Source organism: Orycteropus afer, unplaced genomic scaffold, assembly GCF_000298275.1.
Source record: "Orycteropus afer afer isolate SDZICR_OR568_19922 unplaced genomic scaffold, OryAfe1.0 scaffold00182, whole genome shotgun sequence".
Lineage (NCBI taxonomy): Eukaryota > Metazoa > Chordata > Mammalia > Tubulidentata > Orycteropodidae > Orycteropus > Orycteropus afer.
Window position 1 is genome coordinate 5,513,330 of NW_006921769.1, and position 12,868 is coordinate 5,526,197.

Here is a 12,868-nt window from a genome sequence, read left to right on the forward strand (position 1 = left end):
ATTCAAATCCACCAGCCACTCCTCGGAAGGAAGATTGGGCACTCTACTTCCGTAGTGACACCACCTCAGAAATCCAAGAAGGAGTTGCTGAGTCAGATCTGACTTGATGGCAGTGAGTTTGTTTTTCCCCCAATATATGGCATAAATAGACTATCAAGCATATTCCAAAATGCACAAGCAGCAGAAGAGAAACTAGATGAATGGAACCTTCTAAAAATGAAAATTTATGTGGTTCTAAAGGCTTCTCCAAGAGAATCAAAAGAGAATCTACAGATTGGGAAAAAATATTTGGTAATGATGTATCTGAAAAGGAACTTATCTCTATAATTTATAGTAAAACCTCAACAACACAAAGACAAATAATCCAATTAAAAAATGGGCAGAAGATATGAACATACCTTCACCAAAGAGGATATTCAGGCAGCCAGCAAATACATGAAGAAATATTCCTGATCCTTAACCATCAGAGAGATGCAAATCAAAACAACAGTGAGATGCAATCTCATCCCAGCACTAATGGCAAAGCTCAACAAGACAGAAAATAACAAATGTTGGTGAGAATGTGGAGAGATTGGGACTCCCATATACTGCTGGTGGGACTGTAAAATGATACAACCACTATGGAAAGAAGTATGGCAATTCCTTAAAAAGTTGGAATTAGAAATACCATTTGACTCAGCTATTCCATTACTACATATACATCCTAAAGAAGTGAGATCCAGAACAATAACAGATTGATATATGCACATCCATGTTCATCACAGAACTATTTACAATAGCCAAAATATGGAAACAACTTAGGTGCCTATCAACAGAAGAATGGATAACCAAACTGTGGTACATACACACAATGGGATACTATGCAACCCTAAAGAATAATGCATACTCAGCAAAACATCGCATAATGTGGATGAACTTGGAGGACATTATACTGAGTGAAATAAGTCAATCACAGAAGGACAAATATTGTATTAGTCCATTATTGTAAAAAGTCAAGGAAAGGTTTATATATGGAAGGAAATTTTCCTTGTTTGTTACCAGGAGTGTGAGGGGAGGGAACACTGTTACACAGGTAGAAACAAGTGTTGATTTGGGTGAAGAAAAGGGCAATATACCAAAGGTGAGTAATCAACATAGTGGCATTAAGGAAGAGGAAGACATAGAGAAGTGCATGGGAGGTACAGATAGCAAAGATGAACCATTTTGCACCTAGAGTACTGCGTTGTCAGTGAAGGCAAACATTGATATATGGGCAGATAGATGGGTGGATAGGCTGAATTGTTAGGTATGTCCATGCAGAGGGGAGTGTGCCCAAGACCATGTATAGGGTTGGCAGACACCGTTTCTGCAAGTGTATTTGTGTGTTCTGTAAGAATTCCCAGGTATATAGTAGAGCTGACAAGGGGCAAGGTTGTACTCACTTCTTGGCCACAGCCAGCTAACCAGAGGGAGCAAGTGGTTGGACCTGTGGGCTCAGGACCATGGTTGCAAGGGACATGAAGCTCAATTGGCATAACATACTACACAAAAACATTGTTCCACATCGTTCCACACTTTGATGAGTAGCAACTGGGATCTTAAAAACTTGCAAGCGGCCATCTAAATGCAACAATGGGTCTCTCCTCATCCAGAGCAAAGAAGAATAAAGAAAACCAAAGACACATGGAAACAAATAGTCCAAACAACTGGTACACCATGAGATCCTCAGCCTATATTACTATGAGACCAGAATAATTAGATGGTATACAATTACTACTATCAACCACTTGAAGGGGGATCTATGTAGGAGATCCTAGATAGAATGGGAAAACAATGTGGAGCAAAACTCAAAATTATTAAAAAAAAAAAAAAAAAAAAAAGGAGCAGGTTCGCTGGTCTGATAAAGCCTGGTGGAACCCCTGAGTCTATGGCCCCTAGTTGCCCTTTAGGTCTGGAATTGAACCCAATCCTGTGGCTTCCAGCCAAACAAATGACAGGCATATGAGCTGAATATTTACAATAGGTAGATACACTCCTTGGAGAGATCAATCATGGGAGAATAGAAGGGCTGTGTATGCACAGGGAGACAGCCGGGGTGGGTGAGGGCAGGAGTCCATGGGAAAGAAGGACACAGGGAAAAGGTAACTATGGTGAGGAAGTAGGATGAGAGCTGTTGCATTGTGGTAAATTCTAGTCAATGTCATGGGACAAAGTGTGTCTGAGCTGCTGTATGGAAAGTGAATTTGCTCTGTAAACTTTCACCCAAATCACAATAAAGCTTTTAAAAAATATATTCAAAATAATGTAGAATAAGACATTACCAGGCATTTTTGTTTTTGTTTTTCCATTCATAGCATTTATCATAATCTATCATTATACTTTCATGTATGTGTTCATCTTATAATATCTGTAATATTCTATAGACGTTATGGGACTAACACCCACATTTCTTGTTCCTTGAACCCAGCACAATACCTGGCAGAAAAACCTACCCACTGCCATTGAGTTGCTTCTGACTCAGTGATCCTGTGCACAACAGAAACACTGTCTGATCCTTCACTATCCTTAACAATGGTTGCTAAGCTTGATCCCATTGTTATAGCCACTGTGCAAATCCATCTCATTGAGAGTCTTCTCCTTTTTCTTTGACCCTCTACTTTCCCAAGCACAATATCCTTCTCCAGGGACTGGTCCCTTCTGACCACATTACCAAAATAAGAGACAAAGTCTGGCCAGTCCTGTTTCTGAAGAGCATTGTGGCTATACCTCTTCTAAAACAGTTTTGTAGGGAAAGTTGGAAATAGTAGAGCATTTAACACTTGATTTCTTTGTTCTTTATCACAATTACCAGTAGTATTGTCCCAGTAAAGCATTTAAATTGCAAATTTTGAAAGTGAGATCTCAGAATGTGTAACATAAGCCATATTTGTCCCCTATTGACATGACCTTGAAACAATAAATAGTTAGTGAATAGCTGAGAAGGCAAAAAGAATTAAATTCAATGAATGAAAATTTAGTTCCATTTCCTGGCAAATAGTAATGGAAAGTTCCTTGAGTATCAATTTGTTGCAATTAGCTCTAAAACAAATTTGTACAGCTTATACAAGCAAAGCCATAGTAATAACATATAAAACTTAGTCTTAAAAAAGAGCAGAGTGTTGGATTTCATATCTAGAAAATTTTTATTTTAATGTATTTACAATAAAGAATCACCATGTGATAGATTCCCTCTGTTGCTTGCTTGAATTAGTATCTAAAATGCACAGACATAAATAAAATACACTGAACCACTTGAAGTATATTTACATCAAACCTTTCAGATTACCTGAAGTAATAAAAGAGGTACGTTGTGTTTAGCATTTCTGAAATAGTTCTGATTTTTTTGTTGCTGTTGTTGTATTTTGGGTGAAAATTTACAGAGCAAATTGGTTTTCCATTGAACAATTCATAAACATTTTGTTTTGTGACATTCACTGCAATCCCCACAATGTATTGCACTCTTCCCACTTCCTCCCTGTGTTAACCATTTCCCTTTATCTTTTTTTCACCTATGCCTTCCTGTCTTCTAAGCCTTACCCCTGGGCAAATGCTGCCCATTTCATCTGATATGGCTGCTTGCTCAAGGAAGGAAGAAAAGACCAAAATGGATGACAGAAGAGACTCTGACACTTGCCCTTGAGTGGAGAGAAGCTAAAGCAAATGGAAGAAATAACAAGATAAAAGAGCTGAACAGAAGATTTCAAAGACCAGCTTGAGAAGACAAAACCAATTACTATAATAAAATGTGCAAAGACCTGGAGGTAGAAAACCAAAAGGGAAGAACACATTCGGCATTTCTCATACTGAAAGAACTGAGGAAAATATTTAAGCTTCGAATTGCAGTACTGAAATATTCTATGTGCAAGACATTGAATGATACAAGAAACAACAACAACAACAACAACAAAAAAAAAAAACATGAAAGGAATACACAGAATCAGTGTACCAAAAAGACTTGGTTGATGTTTATCCATTTCAGGAGGTGGAATATGATCAAGAAACAATTGTATTAAAGGAAGAAGTTGAAGCTACACTGAAGGAACTGGTGAAGAACAAGGCTCCAGGAGTTGACAGAATACCCATTGAAAGTTTCAACAAACAGGTGTTGCGCTGGTGGCACTTACTCATCTATGCCAAAAAATTTAGAAGACAGCTACCTGGTTAACTGACTGGAAGAGATCCATATTTGTACCCATTCCAAAGAAAGGTGATCCAACAGAATGTGGAAATTATCAAACAATCATTAATATCACATATAAGTAAAATCTTACTGAAGATAATTCAAAAACAGTTGCAGCATTACATTGACAGACAGCTTCCAGAAATGCAAGCTGGATTCAGAAGAAAACATAGAATGAAGGATCTCATTGCTAATGTCAGATAGATCTTAGCTGAAAGCAAATACCAGAAAGATGTTTACTTGTGTTTTATTGACTATGCAAAAGCATTTGATTGTGTGGATCATAACAAATTACGGATAACATTGAGAGGAATGGGAATTCCAGAACACTTGATTGTACTCATCAGGAACACGTACATAGATAAGGAGGCTGTTGTTTGAGCAGAGCAAAGGGATACTGCATCATTGTTTAAAATCAGGAAGTGATTTATTTGAGTCAGGGTTGTATCCTTTCACCATACTTATTCATTTGTATGCTGAGTAAATATTCTGAAGAAGAAAGTGGCCTCAGATTGGAGGAAGAATCATTAACAACCTGTGATATGCTGATGACATAACTTTGTTTGCTGATAGTGAGGATGACTTGAAGTACTTACTTGAAGATTAAAGACTACAGTCTGCAGTCTAGATCAAACCTCAGTGTAAAGAAAACAAAAATCCTCACAACTGATCCAATAAACAGCTTCACAGTGGATGGAGAAAAGATTGAAATTGTCAAGGACTTCATATTACTTGGTTCTACAGTCAATGCCAAAGCAGCAGTCAAGATATCAGACGATGTATTACATTGGGCATATCTGCTGCAAAAGACCTCTTTTAAGTGATGATGAGCAAAGATGTCTCCTTGAAGACTAAGGTGTGCCTAACCCAAGCCGTAGTATTTTCAATCACCTCTTATGCATGTGAGAGCTGGGCAATTAATGAATAGGGAAGACCAAAGAAGAGTTGATGCTTATGAGTTGTGGTGTTAGTGAAGAATATTGAAAGTGTCATGGACTGCTAAAAGGACTAACAAATCTGTCCTGGAAGAACTGCAGACAGAATGCTCCTTGGAAGTGAGAATGGCCAGAGTTCATCTCACCTACTTTGGTCATGTTTTCAGAAGGAACCATTTCCTGGAGAAGTATATCATGCTTGGTAAAGTGGAGGGTCAATGAAAAAGGGATGTTGGTGAGATGGATTGATACAGTGACTGCAACAATGGGCTCAGGTTTAGCAGGGATTTTGAGGCTGGTACAGGACCAGGCAGTGTTTCCATCTGCTGTGTATAGGGTCGCTATGAGTCAGAGACAACTCAACAGCACCTAAAAACAACAACTTGTACCAGCTCGGTCTAAGACAGTATCATCTCTCTACCTAGATTATTACGATGGCTTTTTAACTATCCCCTGCTTCTTTTATTGACTTACCCTCTGGAGTCTATTCTCCACATAGCTGTCAGATTGTACGTAAGTCAGAGCGTGTCAATATCTTCCAATGGTGGTCTTATCACTCATGTGATAGACAAAGTCATTATTACAGGCCATGAAGACTTACACAATCAGATCCCTCCTATCTATCTGCCTCCATCTCCTGCTTCATTCTCCCTCCCTTGAACCACTTGAACAACTTAACCTCTTGGCTGTTCCTTGAATATTCCAGACACACTTTGACCACAGGGTCTTGGAATTCAGAGTCCCCTTAGTCGGGAATGCTCTTTCTTCACATAGCACACTTCCTTCAAATTTTTGCCTAAAAGTCACTGTGAAGCTTCTCTGATGACTTATTAAAATGATTAGCCCCAAATATGACTCCTTCCCCACTTAATTTTTCTCAATAAAATAGATGGAAAACAGAAAAATGGACATTATCTTTTTCTTCTTTCTTTTTTTTTTAACTTTTTATTGTGATTTGGGTGAAATTTTACAGAGTAAATTGGTTTTCCATTCAAAAGTTCACACACATTTCAATTGCATCATGGATACTCACAATGTAGCAGCACTTTTCTCATTTCCTCCCTGTGTTTAACATTCCTATTTGCCCTTCTTTTCTATCCCTTCCTACTTTCTGAGATTTATCCCTGAGCAAATGCTGCCCTTTGATCTCATATGGTTAGCCGTTTTGGGGAACAAGTACCTCTTCAGGATTATTATTTACCTTTATAAGCCTGTCTATTGTTTGGCTGAAAGTTGAGCCATAAAGGAAGCTTAAAATGTTAAAGGGTGACTCAGGGCCATAGTCTTGGGGATCCCACCAGTTTTTATCAGACCTGTTAGCCTAGTCTTTTTTTATATATGTAATTTTGAGTTTTGTTCCACGTTTTTCTCCCACTCTCTATCCAGGACTTCCTATTATAGTCCTTTCAGAATTGTCAGCAGTGGCAGTAGGACACCATCCAGTTCTTCCGGTCTCAGGATCATGGAGCCTGGGATTCACATGGTACTTTAGTCCTTTAGACTAATTATCTCCATTTGTCTTTGATTTTCTCCACTACCTATGCCATACACCTCCTTGTTTGCTGATTTCATTCGGTCTTTTCCTCCAGTTGATATTTGATTCTACTTCCTTATTCTTTCCTTTGAAGCTCTGGGTTCCAGGATTGCCATCTGTATCTGTTTCACTTGGTTTCTCATGTCTTTGTTGTAAAGGGTCTGAATGTTAAAACTGCCTTGTCCACTATCTGGGCCACACCTCCTCCTCCTTCTTCTTCTTATTTATTTATTTATGTTGGTAGTTAACTGACTTTCTCCCCCAACTAGAATATAAGCTCCATGAGGACAGGAAAATTTTATGATTTTTTTTTTCCACACCAGTGCCCTAGAACTCAAAAAAATAGTAGCTCCTCAAAAATATTTGTTGAATGAATGAATGAAAACAAGAAACAGAGATGTCATTAGTTGATGAGAAACATAAGGGGGCAAACAGGTTCTATGGAAATGAACAAATTGTTGTGGACATTCTTGTAGGAATATTCAGGATACTTGAAAATTAGATTCTAGGGCAAGGCTGTTCAGAAGCAAGTCAATGTGATTCAAAATGGTAATGATAACAGAGTTCTTGTCTTTTAGAAACTGAAGATCTGCCATGGAATATGGTTAAGTATGTAAATAATTATAATACAAAGAAGTATGAATAAAGTTGGCTGTTAAACAAAATAATATTGAATTTTTGTCAAAATCTCATTTTCTCTGTAAGCAGTAACTGTAATTAGTCTATGTAGTGTTGGAGGCAGTTCCTAAAGAGGAACTCCTAAAATGATTTCAGCAAAAGGTGCATTAGGAAAGGAGTTAACTAATGTGATTGTTTTAGATGTATGAACTCGTTTTTGCTTACATTAAAAGTAATAGTGTTATTTTCCTCACACTTCATATTTTCTTAGTCTAGTCCTGATCTGAACCTCTTGCACCACTGCAAACACAAGTTGCTGTTAGGTTGATCCCAACTCATGGTGACTTCATGTGTGTCAGAGCAGAACTGTGCTCCCTAGGGTTTTGCTGGCTGATTTTCCAGAAGCGGGATCACCAGGCCTGTCTCCTGAGGTGCCTTTGGGTGGATTCCAGCTGTCACTCTTTTGGTAAGCAGCCAAACACATTTATATAACCCAGGGACTCTTAAACCACTGAGACAGTTGTACTATATCAACTCATAGATCAGTTTAAACTTTAAGGATTTTAATTGTTGTTGTTGTTGTTAGGTGCTGGCGATTCGTCTCCGACTCATAGCGATCCCATGCACAGCAGAACGAAACACCGCCCAATACCGCGCCAGCTCCATGATCTTTGCTATACTTGAGCCCATTGTCACAGCCACCATGTCAATCCATTTTAATATGTACCTCATAAGCTATCTTAACAATAAGAATATTCTCATTCTAAACTGAAATGTGACTCTATTTTTGGCAGTTATACTGTTTTCAAATTACAGACTCACACAGGAAATTAGTTCTCTGTTCACTGGCAATGAATGAGAAAACTAGAGTTTGGATCTGGTTCTCCCACTAACTAGCCCTGGGACCCTCAGTGAGTTATGCCCATTTTCTGGTTCATTTCCTCAAGGGACAAATATTCTCATTGATGTTGATGGTTTCTAAATTGTTTTTCAGCACTCATTTTTGTGATTTCATAATTCTAATATCTTCCTAATAAATGAATCCTAATACTGAATTGTTGTTAGGTGTTGTCGAGCCAATTTTTGATTCCTAGTGACCCCTGTGACAGACTAGAACTGCCCCCATAGGATTTGCCATGCTGTAATATTCACAGGAACAGATCACCAGGTTTTTCACTTGTGAAGCACTACAGTGGGTTTGAATAGCCAGCTTTTCGAATAGCAGCCAGGCTCTCAACCACTGTTTCACCTTAATTAAGGGCTCCTTAAAATTATCCACAATATATGAAAAATAATGAAAACTAGCTAGAAACTTGGAGTTAATAGTTTATTTTATTCAATAATCATTGATAAAGTTTTCCCAAGCAAATAAACTGATGTTCATGATCGAATTTTTCACAATCTGTTTTTTTACCTGTTGGGGTCATTACAAGGAATCCAGTTCTCTCGAGGGTCTGGGATATCCTCCAAGTATGGATAGATCGTTTCCCTGGTGAAATTCCAGCCATAAATACCATCTTCTGGAGTCACAATGATATGTGCACCCTATTAAAATGAAGCTTAATTAAAACATTTTCCAAGTAAATAAGCAATCAAAGAGAGGGCTAGGAGAGTGTTCACTAACAACCTCCGCCACTGTTATTCCTTTAAGAACTACAAGTTGCCATCAACTCCTACTCATGGGGACCCCATGGGTGTCAGAGTAGAACTGTGCTCCATAGGTTTGCAATGGCTGACTTTTTGGAAGCATTCACCAGGCCTTTATTCTGAGGTGCCTCCAGGAGGACTTGACACAGAATGTATTCTGTGGTGAGTGCTTAACCATTTGTGGCACTCAGGAACTTCCTTTAAGAACTAGCTCAGCTCTTATGCATCTCATTCAGTCTTTAAAATTATTCTCAAGAAAAATGATATTTTTTTTCCGGATCTGTCTTCTCTGCCTTTCCTTAAGTTCCACCATCTGGGTCTGGCTTCTTTCAATCATATTTCTTTGTTTTTTCTATTTTTATAATTTACCCAAGAGTAGGTTCCAAACATCAGGGCATCATGCAAAATATCAGATTAAGTGAAAATGGAGGATGAGCACATCATATCACAAAATGAAGGATGACTACATCATTATATATTATATAGCTTCCAAATTTTATCATCAGATAACTGCCAAACACTGAGAATCATGGTTCAGCCAACCTGACACATACTTTACCCATCACAGCCAGCAATACTCTCGTCTCACACCTCAGCATTTGTTATTGCCACATATACTACGGTAATGTGCAAAACAGTCAGATAGTAGATTTTTTACTATTGTCATAAATGTGAGATATAGGATAACAAGATTGTCAATAAGTGAGGAGTAAGTGTTTTTCTTTTATGAACCACTTTAATTTCCTAATCCTGGTGCTGTCATTTCTATATAACTTTTCATTTTTTCATAGACATTTATTTTAATTGTTGTTGTTGTTGTTAGGTGCTGGCGATAGTTTTCCAAGCCAGTCATAGCTCTGTCATACATGGTAATTGTTAACTTTAACTATAAACTCAGCTCTGCTCAAAATCACCCCTCTTTCTGAATTTGACAGATTGAAGTGCCTGAGTGTGTCAGGATCCTGCCTTCCCTGTACCACATCTTGTAAGCAGAATTCCTGCTTCTCAAAAGAAGGGGGAAGTGTGGGGTCAGATATTGATTACCTGAAGTGTCTTGAACCTAGAGGCTGAGCTAACCTGAGCACCTTCTGTTTAGACAGTGTTAGCTGTTATACCCTTTAAGGAAAAGGTTGGGCCACTCCTAGGAAGGAAGATGGGGCAATCTACTTCCCTAGTGATACTGCCTTGGAAACCCAAGGAGGGGTTGCTATGAGTCGGGTCCGACTCGACAGCACATAGCAACAAAAACAAGGGTGAAAAAGAGCCTCAGAATGCTTCATGACTTTCATAGTTTAATTATGTGTAAGAATGAATATGCATTAAAAAAGAAAGAAAGAAAGAAAAAACTCACTGCCATTGAGTTGATTCTGACTCATAGTGACCCCCACTAGGTTTCCGAGGTGGTTAATCTTTGTGGAAGTAGATTGCCTGGTCTTCCTTCTGTGAAGTGGCTAGTGGGTTTGAACCACCAACCTTCTGGTTAGCAGTCAAATGACTTAGGCACTGCACCACCAGAGCTCCTTTGCGTATTGGTAGATATGTGTAATATGTACCCAGTGATCCCTGGTGGCACAACGGTTAAGCACTTGCTGCTAACTAAAAGGGTAACTATTCGAACTCACTAGCCACTCCACAGGAGAAATGAACGACCTGGATTACAAAACACTGGCTTTTTCTTCTTGGGTCCCTTCTCTCCCTCCCTGAATCTGAGGAAAGCCAGCTACCACTCTGTAAGCTGCCCTGTTGAAGGGCTTTCAGGGGAAGGAATCAATGGCTCTGGGCAATGTAATCCTATGAAGGTCACAGGCTTGGAAATTCCATGGAGCAGTTCTACTTTGTTATATGGGGTCACTATGAACTGGAATCCACTCAGCAAAACACAACAACAACAACAACAATATATATCCCTTACTTTCATCACACTTCAAATACCTGAGCTATATCTGATTGCTAATTATCTGCTTTAAATCACGGATGTTCAAACAACCCACTTACACTGTGGAATTAGTTTTAAACTTAATCCTTCATTCAACCCAAGTTGTGCTATATATTAACATACATGGTTTTATCTTGCATTTCAGTTGAAGTATGAAGTATGTAATCCGTACTGATATTTGAAACTTAAAGTTTATTTGCTTTTAGGTGTATGAACTTATCTGAAAATTTGCAAAGTTTTAGAGCACAAGAGTACATCAATGGCACTAACACTCCAAGAATAGCACATGGTTCCTGATTCTTCATTCTCCACCCTCCAAGTGTAGTAGAAAAGAGGAGTAAAGACATTAAATTTATAGGTAGTTCTTCAAAGGGCTTCTGCTCCTTAATGATGACAAAACTGTTTATCTCTTAAATTTTGCTCTTACTGCTGTTAATGGCTGTTGATTCAGGCTCTTATGGTGACCCAAGGGAAATGAAAGTGTCTTTGTTCTAGTGATTTTGAGATGAAAATAAAGCTCTAATCACAAATTCATACCTTGGCACATATGTTATCCAAAAGCATTATTGATCTTGATAGTGACCTTGTTTCCTAAAACCCTGTCCTTTCTCTCCATAACATCCAGGGCCCTTGAGGTACCTGCTTTGCTGCAGATGTGATGGCTCTCTGCAGAAGATCCAGGTTGAGCTTCATCAGGGCCAGTGCCTCTTCACAGGACACTGGCGTCAGGGAGGTGTTAGGCAACACCACTGCATGTTCATAAACAGCTGCAATAAATTTATCCACAGCACTGACTTTTAAGATGCAGAAGATTGAAGTTGCCACATAAGCCAGCAATTGAGAAGTGATCATGCTGAAGCCCAATGATTGCTGAAAAAACAGAGACTCCAAATTATCTCAAAGCTTAGTAGCTTCAAAGACATACATTGTTTATCTCAGGGTCTCACTTACAAGGCTACAGTCACACTCTTGGCGAGGTTGCAACATTTCAGTCACCTTAAGCCTTGCTTGGGGAAAGATTTATTCCCACACTCTCTCATGGAGTTGACAGCAGGCCTCAGGCCTTTGCTGGCTATTGCCCAGAGCCATTGGCTCCTTGCCCTGAAAGCCCTTCAACAGGGCACCTCACAATGTGGCAGCTGGCTTTCCTCAGATTCAGGGAGGGAGAAGAGGCAAACAAGAAGGAAAAGCCACAGTGGTTTGTAATCCACTCTAGGAAGCAGCACCTCACAATTTTGCTGGAAGCAAATTTTTTGATTTTTCAATGGAAGCAAGTAAATAGGTCCAGCCCACCTCAAAGAGAGAATGTGAATGAGGTGGGGAACACTGGAGTCAGTTTGAGTGGCTGCCTACCAAAGAGGGGAAAAGAAAGAGGGGCGAAGAAAAAAGGAGAAGGAGAGGGAGAGAGACAGAGATGGAGAGAGCTACAGAAAGAAAGGAAAATAGAATAGGAGCTTACAGATTTTGGTATGGAAAAAGTAGACCAATTTTTTTAAATAGTACTTTGTTTCTGTTGTGAATTAAGTATACACCCATTTCTCACTTGTCAACATGGTTAGGTTCCAAAGACCAGGTCACAGAATGACAGAGACACACAGGTCATTATGTGAAAATCAGTATTATACAAAAATGGAGGATGACTACATCTGATCACAAAATGGAGGATGATTGCATCATTACATAAATATCAAATTACATTATGACATAACTGCTAAATCACACCATTACATAACTGCCAAATTTCATCACTGCTTAACAGCCAAATATTATTTCTACATATTGGAAAATCTCATCTCTACATAACTGCCCCATCTCATGAATACATAATTGCCAAATCTCATCATTACATAACTGCCAAATTTCATCATTATACAACTGCCAAACCACTGAGAATGATGACCCAGTCAACTTGATCAATAACCTTATCTATCACAACCAGTATTATTCTTACCTTGCAGTAATCTCACCTTGTACTTCAGTGTCATTACTGCCCAAAATAG

The 12,868-nt window shown here is 38.8% G+C and overlaps 1 protein-coding gene across 1 annotated transcript in view; it reads right to left on the reverse strand.

Moving 5' to 3' along the window:
• Nucleotides 1-11,720, reverse strand: part of VNN1 (vanin 1) — a 31,821-nt gene extending 20,101 nt beyond the window's left edge. Inside the window, exons 1-2 of the mRNA XM_007947378.2 lie at nt 11,508-11,720; nt 8,700-8,830 (exon numbers count right to left, since the gene is read on the reverse strand). Coding sequence (XP_007945569.1) covers nt 8,700-8,830; nt 11,508-11,720 — 344 coding nt within the window. The remainder of the gene's footprint in view (nt 1-8,699; nt 8,831-11,507) is intronic.
• Between the last annotated feature and the right edge of the window lie 1,148 nt (nt 11,721-12,868).